The sequence below is a fragment of the Tauraco erythrolophus genome, chromosome 2, assembly GCF_009769465.1.
Source record: "Tauraco erythrolophus isolate bTauEry1 chromosome 2, bTauEry1.pri, whole genome shotgun sequence".
Classification (NCBI taxonomy): Eukaryota; Metazoa; Chordata; class Aves; order Musophagiformes; family Musophagidae; genus Tauraco; species Tauraco erythrolophus.
Genome location: NC_141466.1, coordinates 109,230,541 through 109,247,956, shown reverse-complemented (window position 1 = coordinate 109,247,956; position 17,416 = coordinate 109,230,541). Strand labels below are relative to the sequence as shown.

At 36.5% G+C, this 17,416-nt stretch overlaps 1 protein-coding gene across 1 annotated transcript in view; it reads left to right on the top strand.

The window, feature by feature from the left end:
• The window catches only part of USH2A (usherin), a 397,560-nt gene that overhangs the window by 84,030 nt on the left and 296,114 nt on the right, over window positions 1-17,416 (top strand). The window contains exons 15-19 of the mRNA XM_086629442.1: window positions 3,287-3,445; window positions 7,363-7,857; window positions 9,472-9,744; window positions 11,172-11,329; window positions 12,625-12,769. Of these exons, the coding sequence (XP_086485568.1) occupies window positions 3,287-3,445; window positions 7,363-7,857; window positions 9,472-9,744; window positions 11,172-11,329; window positions 12,625-12,769 (1,230 nt within the window). The remainder of the gene's footprint in view (window positions 1-3,286; window positions 3,446-7,362; window positions 7,858-9,471; window positions 9,745-11,171; window positions 11,330-12,624; window positions 12,770-17,416) is intronic.

Sequence of the window (17,416 nt, the reverse complement as noted above, 5' to 3'; positions counted from 1 at the left end):
ATTGTAATGGAACACGTTGCAACGGAACATCTGTACTTCTGCCCTTGGCCCTTGCAATGAGTATGGATATGAAGAGATGGCACAATATCAGCCTTGGTTTGTGTCATAAGTAGTTAAAATTAAATGTTCAGATTTGCTCAGCAGTGCATAGTCACTAAATTGGCAGAGATTTTAAAGAAAGAGAGGAAAAATATTATATGTAATAAGAAAATTAAATTTGAAGTTGCCTTCAATTCAATGTTCAGAAACAGGCTTTCAGGACATCATACCATGCAATGCCAAACTGTGTGGGTAGGACCTCAGCTAATTCTGATAAATTTGCATTACGTTTTTGTAACATACCTTAGTGCTATACAGTTAACAGCCCAGTCTTGGAAGTCATGTAACCAGTGAATGACATCCTCTGCAGATGCTAATGGATCATTTCTGTCAGCAGGTCTAATTAATGGCCACAGTGGTCTTACTGTGAGAGCTCAGGTAGCCATGTGTAATGCAACGACAGGGTTAGACATTTCCAAGTAATCTCTGGAGTATGTTTCTGGATCTTCCTTCAGCAAAGTATTTCTTTGTGTATTCTGCCTAGGTATTTGTATGACATTCATCATTGTGATATGTGCGCACTATAGATTTGCAAGCAGGATATAAGTGTACAAAGAGTTTGTTTACAAGGACAGACAGCTCTCACTTTGATTCCAGTTTGTATTTAATTGTAAATTGGTTTAAATTTCAAATAATATACATTGCAGAATTCACAGTGCTGTAAATGGGATGGAACAAAGAGACTGATTTGTTTCCGAAGGTGATTATTTTTTTTCTCAAAGTTTGGAAGTATTTAGATATGTGTTTTTTTTTTTTTTTTTTTTCACCATACTGTTCTGTAGAAGGCACAGTATCTATTCGTTGTGCAGATAGTTGATTGGCTTGTTTCCTTAAAAAATGTAGGAAGTTTCGGTGTATAATAGTAATAACACATGGCACTTTTATGATGCTCTTCATCTTCAAAGTGCTTTACAAACATAAACCAACCTACTTATTTATGTTGGGATATACATTGGATAAAGGTCAATGGCAATTCAACTATAAAATTGATTAATAATAATATGACATTGATAAATAATATCATAGATTTTAGTTAGAAAAAATATACATCAGGCAGTATTCTAAATAACAAGCGGAGTCCTCTTCTGGACATAAATGATACAGCAGTTGCAGTCTTTTGGTTATTCATACCAAAATATTTTAACTTCTTGCACAGAAATGAAGCTTTGCCCAGCTTAATAGTTGTGGTTATTTTCATTTCAACACAGTACTTTGTTGACACATACTATTACCGGTTATAAGTCTTTGCCAAGGGAAGCAAATGTAAGATTCTGTCACTAACATTATTTAAGGAAAAGACCTATTTTCAATTTTTATGCTCAACATTAGCTTAGATGCTCCATAAAAAATCTGAAATACGGTGCTTTACGTACATATCTAAAATGTGAAACGGCAAACGTGAGAGCAACGTGCAATAGTGTGAGATTGAGAATGGAGAATGAAGGTAATGCTGGTAAATTTGTATGACTGGTCAGGTCTTCGTAAGCATGTTTTACATGGAGAGGAACTTTCAAAAATGCTAAAGGGATTTAGGAGCACTTATTTCCTTTGGTTCTCCAACTTTATTCCTGTAGACGCTTCAGCATACATTCGAGTCCTAACTGAGCTGAACTCAAAACAACCTCTGCTTTCTAATGAGAGATGATTGTGTTCTGTTCAATCCAATGGACTGTAGGAATATTTTCTTCTGTTTCTTGGCTGGGAGACTGCAGTAGGAGCAAGGCTTTTCATTATCTTACTCCAAATAAGGAGCTTCAACTCACATTTTGATAATTAACTTGTGGCGAGTTGTGTATATTAAGCAAATATCCACATAGCGAAGATGATAGCTTATAAACAGAGGGAGAAAAAATTAATGAAAAGCCACGTATTTCTGATGCTGATATTTTCCTATAATGCTTAATGTAAGCGAGAAAAGCTGTTCTGGATGCAGCTGCTGGTAGCTTACTCTATATGCAGATTTTTGTGCTGCCCTTGGCTATTCTTGTTTTCCTCTAGATCTGTGTTCCCCTGGTTTTCCTTCCCTTGGTAATGAGGATAGGGAATGGTACAATCTGCCTTTAAGTCCAAGCTATAGCAATTACTAGCTGCCAAAACAGACCAGTCTTGTTCTCTAATGCATTGTATACTGAGGGTCAGAGAGTAGTGCTTTCCTTAGTAGAACAGGCTGGCTGGAGATCTGGTAGCAGGATATGGACTCATGCTGTGACTTGAGTACTAACATAAATACAGAATCGTGGAACCATTTAGGTTGGAAATGATCTTTAGGATCGTTGAGTCCAACTGTAAAACTGTTTGTGTGTGCATGTGTGTATATATGTATATGTGTTTGTCTATGCTTCTAAAGTTTAATTTCTGAGTAATAGCCATTATTTTAGAAAGGACCATGATCATACAGTTGGATTACAAAAGAGACAAAGAAGGGGCTTTGCTCTTTCTGAAAATGTGAGACTTGGCTTGTGAACTTCAGGTTTGTTTTTCTCTTTATTGATACTCGTGCAATTAAGTAGCACATTTTCCAAAGTTAATGGAGGTGCTAGCAGAGCAATATTTTGGTAAATAAAAATCTTAAGCTGTTTTCTTAAAATGTTAGGCACCTCGCTCTCATTGATTTAAATTTTATTGAAAACAAATGGAAGTGAATTGCCTAAACAACCTTCAAAATTCTCTCCTTTATGTTTTTTGTCATTTAATTAAGTAGTCTTGTTATAACACTTCAGTAAAATTTGTAGTTAGTTGGACTTTCCATTTCTGTTCTATTAGAGAAAGTTATACCTGGCCTATGCTAAAATGGAATAAATCCTCTGAAAAAAATAAATTATAATTGAACTATAGACTTCAATAATGTGACCAGATAAACATGTTCCTGTTTTATAGAGGCCTTGAAATAAATTAAAAATAATTTTAAAAAGTGTTTGGAAAACTGTGGTTTGGGGGGGAAAGGGCGATAAAGTTTGTCATCTGTTTAAATGTATGAATTTGTTTCATGTACTTGGATAAGAAGATTTGTTGGAGAGCATTCGGATGGAGTAGTTTAGTCTATAAATGTCTTGCCTGAGTTGACTGTGTGTTTACTTGACTGGTATTCTTTGAAGAAAACTTAGCAACTTCCTTGGATTTTTATTTAAATTTGTGTGATTATTGATTACATTCATTTTTACATCCTCTGTTTTTGTGTATGTTTTAGCTCCATTCCAGCAACCTCCTCCTACAGGAGAAGTACTCAATTCCTCTGTTATCAATCTTTCATGGACTTCCCCCGACTCTCCAAATTCTAACAAGCTTACTTACCAGCTGTATAGGGATGAGGCTGAAATCTATACAACTGAAGACTACTACCCTTATAGTAAGTGTTTACAGGAAGATGACATCAAGGATTTTGTGTTTAAATGTGTATATGTACATATCTATATATATATGCAGTTTTTCTTAATTATTTCTCATTTCTGTCCTTATAATTTTCTGTGATTTTGAGTATATTATTCTGTTTTCCTTTAGTAAGTTACTGTTCTGTGTTATAAATGTTGTTTGAAAGAAATGAATGCTCTAGTCTAAAATCTGACAAACTGAGTCATCCAAAATGGCTGATAATTATTTCTTTTTAATCTTAAAAAATTTAATTGCCTCACCAAAAGCATTCCCTGCAAATATTCACAGGTTCCAAAATCTAAAAGAGGCAAAGTCCCGGAGAATGAATTAAGATGAATGGAAGAGACCATAATGTGCTTAAACTCACTTTTATCATCCTCCCAGTTTTAAACTGTGAACAGATTAGGAAAGCTTTTTGTGGTCTCTTAACTTTTAGCACCTTCTCTTAAGCTATCAGTGTAGCTCCTGATTTGCCTTTAGCAGCACCACTTCTCTCATGTTGAGGCTTACGAAGGAATCCTCAGAAGGCAATCCTCAAGGATTCGGCACTCTGTCCTAGCTGGAAAGGCCATTTTGTGCCTATTGATTCCCTTATAAAAAAAAAGGAGATGGATTTGGATACTGATTTTATGTATATATGGCACATCCATTAATATTTTGCAGAAGTTGAGTCTTTGTAATTATTGACATGCACCCTGGAGGAGACAAAAAGAAGTATTTTTCAGTGGAAGCACAGATTCTTTGGATCTTACCTAGCATTTTTATGTTCTCGTGTATGCTGCTGAGTTGATTACTCTGTGGCATATGCTGTGAATTTGGACATTCTGCAGTACATACCATGAGGAAAGTTATCCAACCCCATGAAAGCATGGGCTTAAGTGCTTGAGAAGAGAGAAAGAAACATTACAAAAAAGTTTAGAGAGCTAATAGAAAATATTCCATTTCCTTAATTTGGTTGAAAAGCCTAACTTTAGTAAAAATATGAATTAATTTCAAAAGAAAAACTATTATACTTCTTGTCATAAATTTGTGCTCTGTAATGTATTTGAAACTAAGCACATTGTTGAGGATGTTATTTCATGACTGTACCTGCATACTTTGTAGAAAGTGAAAAATTCTGAATATGTTTAGCTATATGAGACATTAGCATGTTTCTGTTTAACAAAACATTATTTGGTAAAAACATCCATTTGGTTTCAAAAGATGTTTTTGACATTTCCTGGCAATCCCCCCTAATTAATGATGTGAAATCATCTGGTGTTTGAACATCAAGAATACGTTGTTAATGCTGTCAGACTTTTTGATACTGTTACTTTTTTCTCAGTATAGTGTGGAATTTGTAGTGCTTATAAAATGCCCGAAGAGTGCAACTGGGTAAGCATTATCTTATGACTAAATGAAAGTTTTATAGAAACATTGAACTTCCCAAGGAAAATTAAGAAGAATCTTCTACATCGGCCTGGTGATCTAGCTGATAGTATTGCAGAATGCCTAATCAAAACAATGGTTTCCTAACTGCTCTGGGAAACTAGAGACTTAAGAGTTACCAGTCCTTGTCTTGAAGATAAAATGGAAAACTTGCTCTAAAATATGAAAAAAAAACCAAAAGTGACTTAAAATTCCTAACTCCAAGTCACGTTGGTTCTAATTGTTTATAAATATAGCTAAATACGTGGTGTTCACCTGAGGAATATGGAACCTTGTGCCTTTATCCAGTTTTATATAGCCTGTAGATATTTCCTGTTGAAATAGTTACCATCAGTGTTGGGGTGGTGCTGCTTACTTTTCTGGCAGACAACATCAGTATTCTGGGTGATCTGCCTATTTCCCTTTGCTTGAAAAGGAGAAAGAAATGTTCTTGCTGTTGACCCATCTGTATGGGTCCAGATCTATTCAAGTCTAGTTTTCATCGAGGGTGGTGTTGGTGCAGTTGTTCCCAAGATCAGAGATGAATTGTGGATTGGTGGTAATAGTGAGAAGGCTCTAGATAGGCTCTTGGTTCTAGAGCAAGTTCTAGACCACCCATTGGTTCTAGATCGGGTTCCAGATCACTTGCTGGTTCTAGATTGGGGTTGTTTGGTTCCTGATTGTCATGTAACTAGATTGGGATTCAATTTGCTTACTGGTTTCTGATTGTTGCATATTAAATTTCATGTTCAGGAAGATGGCCTTGAACTTGTAGGTCATTTGTTAGGTCAGAACAGTAGTTTTGTTTTGGATTGTGGTCTAGCTCACTACTTGGTTCTAGATCACGTTCTAGATAGCTGCAGGTTCCAGATTGGGTTCTAGCTCAGTTTATGGTTCTAGAGCAGGTTTTAGATCAAGTTCTAACTCACTTTTTTGTTCTAGATCAGGTTCCAGGAAAGCAGTTACTTCTAGGGGTGAGGGTGGGGGTTTTCTTTCTTTTTTTTTTTCTTCTTTTGAAAGGAAGGCTTATAGAATGGTGATCCTGTCATCCTCCCAGAACTCTGCTAAGTTTGGGGCTGTTCTTTTCTCTGGAGACAAAATTGGAAACTGGTTATCATACTCCTACTCTGAGAGTTCTTGCTGGCCTGAGTCAATGTATTCAAATTGGCTTCAGCCAAGACAAGTATGTCCATGTAGCTCATGAGAAAGAACTCAACAATTCTAGAGTATATTCAAGTACTTGTACGTACAATTGCCAACTGCATGCTAACCTGAAAGCTGAGGAAGAAACAGCTGAATCTCGCTGGCAAGACTGAAATCTGCTGCATCACTTCTCTGCTCACTACTCATGTACAAGGACGTCACAGTAACTGTTGCTGCCACTGGCAAAGCTGTTCTACAACTTTACCTGAAGCACCAGGGCTTGAAAGGTACAAAGAGGAGATGACCCAGTCTCCTTATTAGCTGGACTCCAGCAATAAGTTTGTGATTTCTATAGCTACTTGAAGCGCTGTAAGCAATTACTGGACTGATACTACTGCTTTTGTACTACAATGTCAAGGCTTCAATATCCAGCAATAACAGCAATTTTGTGGTCGTCTTCTTTAAGTTGTGCTCAGGGCTACCTTGCCAGTGCAGACATACAGAGAGGAGTTGGAAATAGCTGTCCTCTCTCAATTTACTTTGAAAAAGTTTAAGAGTATCCATAGTCTGGTATGTAATATGTTACTCGATGTTTACTATTTCTTAAGGCAAAACAGTGTGGTATGGCTGTACCTAAATTCATGTTGTGCTCTGATGTGTAACTGCTTCTGGTCACGACTGTTAAAAAGCTGCTAAAAAGCTATCTAGAGTAATGGAAATTAAGGGGTGAGGAAGGTAAATATAGGCTTTGGAGATAACTATTTAATAATTATTTACACTTCTGTTTCACTTTTCATCCAATATCAAATACTTTACAAATGAACCTATTAAGCACTATTTTAAAAGTGAGGAGGTGAAAGCACAAAAAAAGTGAAATATTTGGTCGTAACACTGTGAAATGAATCAAAAACAAAGGTGTGAAAATTTATGGAATGGCTTGGTTTTTTATAAGAAATTCAAATCTACTAAGACCAATGCTGAATTACATTTGAAATAATTATTTTCGAGCAAAGGAGGAATAAGAAGATAATTGCATTAATCTTGTTCATAATTAAAGCAGGAACTAGGAGAAATTTGGTGGAAAAATTCTCTAGTGATGCCAATGTGCAGTGGAAGATAATAAAGGGAAAAGGGGGAGGGTTTTTTCCTCCTGTTAAAAAAAGAATTGAGAATTTACAACGTTCAGCATGATCTCAAGAAGAGTAGACAAAATATCTTACATAAATCTCATGTTTGGATTAAGGCTGGAAAGACTTTAAGTATGCAGATTAAGATTTAAAAAAAAAACCCAACAACAAAAATGTGTTAGGCTGATACAATTTTCTTCTCACCTGTTTGTTTTAGGTGTTCAGACCTTCGCTGATACTGTCTTATCTCCATATACGTTCTATTCCTATTACATCCAAGCCAGCAACGTTCATGGTTTCACTAGAAGTGCCTCGGTGACATACAGAACAAAATCTGGAACACCTACAGGAAGTTTGCATTTAAATCCTGTCTTTCCTGTTAGTCACCACTCTGTTTTACTCTACTGGACAAGCCTCTCCAATGAGTCTGGGCCCATAGAGAAATACGTTTTGACATGTACTAGCTTGCTTGATCTTCAGCCTTGTGGTCAGTATGAAGGCTTAAAAACTTCAGCAATTATTTGGAATCTCCTTCCATTTACAAAGTACATTTTTTCTGTGCAAGCTTGTACTAGTGGAGGCTGCTTAAAGAGCCAGCCAGTCACAGTAATTACTGCACAAGCTCCTCCAGAAGTGCTACACCCACCGATGATAGAAACCATCAGCTCTACAGAACTGGCTGTGGAATGGTCACCACCTGAGAAACCAAATGGTAGGACACTGTATTTACTTTTTGTAAGTCAAAGATTTCACAAAGAAAAAGCAACGTTTTCTCAAATCTGGCCTTATCTACGTGACATAAACCGAGAATTAAGTAAGACATTGTCTTAATTTGCCTGTCTGCCAATAAACATACTCTCAGAGTCTTATGTTTTATTCTTTTGGAGTCCAGAACTCCAACTGAATGTGTTGGTCCAGACTTTAGCCCTTGGTGGCATCTGTTGCAGCAAAAATCACATTTATAATTAAACACTTACAGAAAAATTAATTTTTTCTAATTTGCCAGATTGCCTAGTTCAGACAGATGTGGTGATATTGCCTGACAAAGAATAAATAACCAGATAACAGTTATGGAAAAAAAATCAAAGAATTAACGGAGAAGTCTGTTTTTAAAACCATCCGTCATGTGTAGTAACTAATTCTATTACCAGTATAACTTTGTTAGGGATTAGATGATTGCCAAGAGTTGCTGCTCTAACTTGTGTAATAATATTTTAGGTTTTTGAAACTGAGAACACAGCTGTTGTAGGATGCTTTTGTGATGCCATAGATTTTATTGGTAAACATTGGATCTTTTAATATACGTGCAATGGAGTTCTGTGAACTTGCACTTACAAATATTTGTGCATGTGACAATAAGCGTTTTGATCGGTTCGCAAAATGAGCATCAACGTAGGGGGAGCTCAGCTTTCTGTTAGAAAATCTCATTTGCCAGCTATTACCAGATTAAATAGGAAGAATGCCCTCACAGTAATGCCTGTATGTATTTAGAGGGGCAGTTCTTACAACGCAGCTCGTGATATTTTCTTTCAGCACTGGTCCCTCAACCTGTAGCCTACACTCTTCCCAGTTTACTCCATAGCCATTATGTGCATGTAATTGCCAGCACAGGCAGATTTAAGCAATACTCTCGTATTTCTTTTGATGACTGGTGAGATTTCATGGTCTTTTGGAAAGACAAAGAGAGAAGCTGTTTCTCCCAAGCAATCTCTCCAGTTCCCATTTGGGAAACCTGACTATATATAGTCAGCTTTCTTACAGTCTATCTCTACAGTTAAACCGCTTCCATGATCCAACCTAGATCGTGTATCACTTCATACCACAACAATGAAGTGTGTTTCTTCCAAAGTGATGAGACCTTCCTATGTGCGTAATAGGTTTACGTTGATGGAAAACTCACGCACATGCACATATCTTCTATACTGCGTGTTCTAAAATTATCTACTCATTGTGTTAAAAAGAAAAAAATAAATAAAAATTAAATATCCCTTTGAAAATCAAAGGCCTGAAGTAATTTTAGTAACATTTGATCAAAACCTTAGGGTATTGTCTTCCAGTGAGGGTAGTATAATTCATACTGTAATCTAGCCATTTATTTTCAAATCCTCAAGTTTCATGGAGGGGAAAATAAACAATGTAATGCAAGAAATGCCAAAGTGAGCATTTGGATGAAAAATAGCAGAAATAAAAATAGGAAAACTTATGGTGTATTTTCTATGAAATTGATTGTTTGTTAGCTCATTAAATATATTGGTGTTGGTATTTTAATAGAACTCCAGAAATTGTTTAAATGCACTAATTTTTCTGACTTGCTTTTTTTCTGTAGGCATAATTATAAGATATGAGCTTTATATGAGAAAAAAATTAAAACCATCTGGAAACTTTCTTACTCCCGAAATTCGTATTTTTCAAAGCAGTGGATGGCTCAGTCCTCAACCAGTTATGGAGTCTCCTAATGAGAACGCCCTGGCTCCACCGCAGACCAGTACCACAGTTACTGATCTGGAGCCATTCACGGAGTACGAATTTTATGTGCTAGCAGTAAACATGGCAGGTAGCATATCTTCAGACTGGGTATCAGGAAGAACAGGAGAGGCTGGTAAGTATTAGTTTGAATTTGTTTGATACAAATAAAAGGAAAAACTAAATTAGAATGCATTCGTAATTTGTTTTTAATAAAATGTGTCTAGTGATTTTTTTAACTCATTAAAGACAGGTCATATTATCTCAGAACTTAGCATGTTAAGCAAAAACATTCTCTTCACCATAAAATCATGTTGTTGAAGAAAATAATCCTTGTCAGTTAAACCAAAGTTTCAAAACAACAAGATTGCAAAATCTACCAAGCAGTATTTGAATTCTCCACTGTTTTTCCAGTTGTTATTTATATGATCTTTAAAAGGAGGAAACATGAAAAAAAAAAGACTTTATCACAAATGTCTTAGCAGTTGGTTGATGTTGTCCAAGAAGGTACATATATTCAGAAAGGATGGTCAGATGAGTTTTCCTGAACTGAAGCTTTGATTGTTTAGAACACAATTTCTTTTGAAGATCTTGAGAGGATTACCTTTCCAGGAGTATAGTGCTTGAAACTTTTCATACGCTTTTGTGGAGGCCAAGGGTCATAATATGGACCGTTTTTTTCAGAAGTTTAACCAGTTCGCAATGGCTTTTGTTACAATCCTTCTGTTTGGATTTTCAGAAGGGCTTGCGGCTTGGCATATTATGTGAAATAACAGCTTTTTATTTTAATGTGTTCATTAGAAATCTAAGATTTTTAGGCTAATAGAGCCCGTGTTTTGCAATTAAACATCTCCATTGCATCACTGATGCTTTTGTTTGCTATTAGCTTGAAAAAATCATATCCTCAGTCATTTGCTCCTGCAAAACAGCAGGCTAAAGTAATTCCCCTTTCAAAATGAGTCTTTGTGCTTATCTGTTCTTAAATACTATATGTTATAAAAGTGTTAAATTGTATTTGGGAAGAGGTCCATTAGTGTGGTTGTTTGTATGTAGCAGAAGTGCCATGAGTTGGTATCCTATTATTACAGAGTAATCAGGTGGGGATTTAACTGCAGTGCAAACAATCCTTTTACAGATTTACTATGGAAGACAGGGGAACTGTTTTGTAAGAAGTGAGAGACATGTTAATTTCGAACTGGCCTGGCAAACAGAATTGCTTTTAAGATGCTGAAGTATTGAACACTTTTTGCTTTTATCAGTTTTTTCCCAGGTTGCATGAAGTTTTTCTTCAAGACTTTTTCATTTGTGTGTACTTTCCTACCTGCTACAGGGGTTAGGACTTTAGTGCTGATTAGTGTTTCTTTGAAGACATAGGCAGTGTTTTGGGTGAGGTACTTTTTATGTACTATCAAAATAGTCTGAAAATTCCTGTTAGACTTGAAAATAAGGTTAAAAAAGAAAAAGACTGTCTGAAATGGTGTTTTACAAATACAGTGAGAAAGCTTGCATTGCCTGCGTTGCTCACTTGTTTTATGAATGTTATCGTATTAATTTGATTTTTAGCCCCAGTGTTCATGCCGTCTCCATCAGTATTCCCTCTTTCACCATATTCCCTCAATGTGTCATGGGAAAAACCTGAAGATAATTTAGCAAGAGGAGAAGTGATGGGATACAGCATCAGTTTGATGACAAAGCAAAGGTTCTTGCCACCATTTTCCCAGGTATTATTGTTAGTTACATTAAGTTTTTTCTAACTGGCACTAGTAAAATTAATAAGGTCTGATGTCCTTGACGTTGCAATAAATTGTTTCCCTGATTTTTCTGTGTATCATCTGATCTAACTTTTTCACCATCAATCAGTTTATTGTGAGTGCTCTGTAATGTTATACACTGCTTTCAGGTTTTAAGTTGTATTCCTGAGCTGACTTGCTTTCAGTATTGGGTGAAATTCAAAATTAAGAGGGATGAGATTGAGCAACAACATTTAAATTGACTTGATCTTTTCATGTTCTGATTCCCTTTTATTGCTATATTTGCTGATATGCTTAAAGCCATGCTGTTTTGTAGGATTGTGCATTTTCATTAAGGTGGTACCTGTCTGGCTTCCTGGATAATGGACAAATCTTTGAAGTGGGGAAGCCTAAAGTAGCAGACAACCAACTTTATAAAGTCTAAATATGTGATTTAAAAATACTATTGTAATTTTTGAGTGGCTGGGTTTGGCAAACAAATACCATGGCAGTAGTAGTAAGCTAAAAGCTTAGGAATGAGCAAAGAAACATGATAGGTAATCAGAATGTGGGAGTGGATCTGGTGGTCTGGCCAGATCTGTATTTCTTGTTTCAGAGCTGATTTTGTCTTTCAGTGGTATCACAGATGGGCCTCAGTTTGTCTGTGAAGTGGAGTTACTATTGCTCCTGGGGCTGTTGAAACAATACATAAATGTAAATTCTTTCTGGTTACAGGCTTGCAAGATTTTTCATCTAAATAAACATCTGATAAAAAAGTTATCTAAATAAAATGGTTTATTCAGTTCCACTCTCTCTGATAGCTGGAAGTAATGGTAAAGTAAAGCAGATACAAATGTTTGTAGGTATTAGTTATTCTTCTCCCTTATAATGCCCACTAATCACGTCACTCATTCAGTAGTGGTCAGATTTCACCTCTTAATAGTGTCATCTTTGTCATCTGCCTTATAGCTGCACTGTTTGTAGTGATAACTGCACCACCACACAGTTTTATGAGGCAATAACTTTGTTTCCTCATTTATCCACTCAGGAACTGGCTTATTACCTCATAAAACAGTGTGATGGGAAGTATTATCGCCTAAATCCTAGCTTGTTCGAATTCTCCAAAATAGTCCTCTCCCTCACTCGGTCTTTTCAGGCTTTTCCACATCTAAATGAAGGAATCTGCAAATTCAGAGGCAAGTTTCTTGTTAGTGAACGTGTCGTCAGTTGATAGGAATGAAAATATTTTTAACCAACTTTCATCTTCCATTCTGTTTGCTTTGCAGGTTTTGCATATAGCGGAGGCTCATGAGCTGTCTTATGTAGCGACGGGATTAAAACCTTACGGGACCTACAACTTTACTGTTACTCTCTGCAATCAAATTGGTTGCGTAACCAGTGAGCCGGGCATGGGGCAAACCTTGGCAGCTGGTAAGGAAGCAATCTGTATCAAAGTGCAGAGCTGACACACAGTTTACTAATGAATACCATTAAGATGAGCGTAGTTTGATGCACAGTGACAGGGGTAGGTGTTATATTAATACAAAGTGACTTGCTTAATTATTATTTGTTTATTTTGACAGATTAAAACTAAAATGTTTTCAGTGAAGGTTTAAGGTACACTATTATGGCAATAGGATTTGTGTACTGCTCTCTCAATTGCAAGCTATGGATATGTGTATTTTTGTTCCTGTTTATTTAAACAGGAACTGTACATACATGTAGCTGAACCCGTTCATTCATTTATGATGCTAAGAAGTTAATTGTTGTTGGGGTTTTTTAGTGTGTGTCGTGTTTGCATGACAGGGCATGCAAAATGCACAGGCTGTGCCAAAGCCTTGCTTAACCCGTGAGGAAGGAGCTGCATGGCTTGTGTATTAAACTCTAACACGTCTACATAGTGTATTTGTGTGTCTAAATCAGAAGTGACATACATAGTTTGGGTCTGCTCTTTTGAAAATATTTGTTTATTTACCCCTGAGATCTGTGACATTTTTCTTTGTAGGTATGTATACTCACTTTCCTATGGAAGCAATGTTTAAGAAACTGCATATATGTGCCTCTGCACCTTAATAAATTTTTAGTCTTTGAGTTAATTTCAATCACATTCGTCAGACTCTTCAAAGGTACCAACTTTCTACAAATTTAGGAGAAAATAAGCATCAGTGCTGTACAGAGATGGAGAAAGCCTGTATTGACTTGGAGGAAAAGACTGATATGAACTCACTTCTTAGACAACAGAGGATCAGGAGGGTTTAGAGAGAGAAATTATTAGGAAAATCAGCTTCACAAGTCTCTCTGTTCATGGAAGAGAGATCATCAGTACAGTTCTTTAATACTGTAAATATAAGCTCAAAATCCATGTTATGTAACATACTGGTGGTCACCTGCAGAGAGCTGCCTACTTAACATTTTGATTTCCTTTTGTACAGGCATTTAAAACACATTGCTTTCACAATATTAGCATTTTCAGTTAAGCAATTAGTGAGGTTGTTGTATGGATGTTGTGGTGATGATCTTTGAATTCACCACTCTTACGTAATTTGGTCTCCCGTAGGAAAAAAACTGAAAATTTCTGCTGTGCAGAAATGTTTTCCTAGGCTCCCTAGGGCTGGATTTGAGTTGCGTGAATTCTATCAAAGCTCCTCTGCATAATCAATGAAGAGATACGGGAGCTTCCAGACAGGGAATAAGGAGTTGTCCGGAGCCAGTAAACAGCTTTATCTGCATGAACTCAAGTGGAATTTAAGATGTTGGAATATTACCTCTAGTCTGTTCTCTGTTCTTCATCTGTCTATGTAATTTTCTTTCCATTTGTTCTTAAGTAGATGCTTTTTTCCTTGATTGTCTTAAATTTTGACAAACTAGAGGTTAAGACACTTAAATTTTGCACACAGTTTTATCTTGCACCATTCAATTTTTTTCATTTCTGGAGAAAATTGTTTAACCATCTCCCTCCAGGTTTGTGGTGGTGGTGGTTTTTTTTGTGTGTGTGTATGTTCCATTTTGTGAAGTTCTGTAAAACTGTATTTCCAAAGAAACACTACTTATGTGACAACTTTTAGATCAAAGCAAGTTCAAACTCGGAACAAAGTTAGGAGAAACCAGTTCCCATCGTTTGTGAAAATAGATGATCGAGTCTTAGTCTATTAATATTCTTTTGTGTCATTGAACAGTGCAAAATGAAATTAAAATTGCCTTTCTAGGGCTGTTGGGGAGTTCTGTTTGATGAAGGAATGCCTCCCTGGCACTGAGACAGCCTCCTTGGCTCCATGCCAGTCCCCCTCCATGCCCTGGCAAAGGGAGCTGTTCAGAGGAAGTCTCGACTAAAATGTGCTCCAGCACAATGGTCCCCTTGCATCACAATACAGTCCAGGAGCTTTGAGTTGTGTTCCAAGTTGAGCTAAAGGTTATACTAAATTAGACTAATTCTTCTCTGATCCTGAGGAGGATGGTGGAAAACCATCTCTGCCTCTTCCATGGGTGGAGTATACCGATTTTTCATGTAACATTTAAATCAATGGGTACCTTGATGACTATGATTTTTGAGTATCCATCCAACTGATGTATTTTAGCAAGAGGCTTGTTTTTAGAATTGCCAGTGCCTTCTAAAATTTGCTGCTAGAAGTCTCAAGTAATTTTTAAGCTTTGTTTATACCCATTAGGTTAGTTCAAAAACAGCTACAAAGAAAAGATGCTCTTCAAAATCTATCATTTTTCTTTTTCTCTGGCAACGTGTTGTGTTTTTTTTTTTTTTATACAGCGTAACACAACAAATAGAAACAAGGGCAGAAACAAGGGCGTGAAATCATTAGAAACAAAAATGCTGAGGAAGAAAAGTAAGAGGTTTTGAGAGAAGATTTAAAAGACGAAAGACATTTCTGCAGTCAGAGCCAGCATTTAGGGAAAAGACCTAAGGGAACAGAACCATCAGGAATGGTCTGATCTTTCAATGAAAAGTCTTTTGGAGTATAACTTAACATGAGTTAAAATAATCCAGAAGTAAACGTAGCAAGTAGATCCTATCTAACCTGGTTCAGTATAGGCATCTATACCGGAGATATTTCATGACTAGCTTTGCAGGAGGAGAGTAAAAGAAAACTAAAATCTGCTATATGTCCTTGCGTCTGTCAGACTGGCAAAAAAAATCTCCTCCTCACCAATATATACAGCCACGATATGTGTAAAAGGCAATAAAAGACAACAATTGAGCCAGAAGAACGTTGAGGAGAGAGAGAGAGAAGCAAACAAAATAGAATTAATAAGAATTGAGTTGTTTTATAAAAAATATGAGTGGGAGCTGTCACAAATGCATATAAAACAAACAAGAAGAATCGGTGTGATAAATAGAAGAATTTACACAGGTATGCCTGAGAATGATAAAAAGTGTTGGAAGATCAGTGTTACAGGGTAGTGCAGTATTGAGATGAAAGATCAAAGCAAGCATGTCAAGCTAATGGAAGAAGAGAATTAACCCATGTCTTTTACTCAACGAGAAGGTGACTGAACAGAAATAGAACCTTAGTTTGGTATGTTCGGTTACAAATATGCAGATAGTTGGCTTTTAAAGACTCAATTAAAAAGTATTTCATAGTTTTTTGATAATATTTTAAATGTTGAACTAAGGATGCACATTCCACAATTCCTGTGGTATTTTAAATAGTCTTCATGCACTGCAATTTTATGCACATGCTATTGAAAGTCTTGGCTGATAGATCACAGAATCATAGAATGGTTTGGGTTGGAAGGGACCATCTAGATCATCTAGTTCCAACCGCCCTCCCATGTTCAGGGACACCTTCCACTAGACCAGGTTGCTCAAAGCCTCATCCAGCCTGGCCTTTGAACACTTCCAGGTGTGGGGCATCCACAAATTCTCTGCGCAACCTGTTCCACTGCCTCACCACCCTCACAGTGAAGAATTTCTATCTTAGCTCTTAATCTAAATCCACCCTCTTTCAGTTTAAAGCTATTTCCCCTTGTCCTATCACTGAAAGGAAAGTTCATTTTTGATACTTGATCTGAAAATTTGGAATCTAATTTGAGCTTTGTTTTTTGTCTTTGCTACCCCAAGATCGTCGAATGGAACTGCATGTATGTAACTCAAAGCAATACTGGACAGTAATTAACATTTTTCCTCTCAACATCTAGAGCTACATTTTACTTTATTATTTTCTCCAGGTTCTGCTGAGTTCAAATTCCTGTTTAATTTTGAGAATAGCTTTTAATCTGTCATTGTTACCAGGTCTTAGGCAATTTTTTTTTTATTTTCAGAAGTGCTTTTTGCTCTGTGGTTTTATCTTGGGTAGGATTCTGAGTTGGTACCTTCAAATCTATAGAACTCTACTAGCTGATGCTAGTAAAAGACCTGGTCCCTTAAAAGTGATTTTTTTTTTTTTTGACACTGTGTTTGCACGAAATTATTAATTTCTTGCATTTTTTGCAGCATCTACCAAGACAAAACATACATGTTTTCCAAATTTTTCAGTCAGGCAGAGAAAGACCTTTTTATTCCCAGCAATTTCTGATGTTTTTACAGGATGGAATTAGGCATGTCAGTGCTTGGACTGGTACAATTGCTTATCCTACCCCTCTCAAATCAGGTAGTAAAGGGTGCCTTAAACAATCTATACAGCTATGTTTCATTAACTACTGTGTGACTGAGCTTATTTCTTGTAATTAAGTTCGTCTTTCTTTTGCCCTTCTTATTTTTTTTTAACTTCATTTAAAAAAGCATTTTTTAAGAGATACCACAGTATGGCTTTGTGATTGCTGCCGTTCACCCCAGCACATTGTATTCCTGGTCCTTTGCTTTTGATGGCAATTACAGGGTTCAGAAGCTAATTTGTAGAAGATATTCTTCCAGCACCAGCTGCATCTGGCTTCTTGGCAGACTTCTCAAGCAGTTGTATTGGTGGCTTTGGAGTTGCCTCTGGGTTTGCTGGGGTAATGATGCTGATGGGCTTTCTGGGCTGTCTTACACTCCTTGATGTCATTTTCTTTTTGATTACCCTTTTAATCTGAGTAATTTGTCCATTTTTCCCATTCATGAATAAGGTCCAGTGCAAGCCCTTTTCA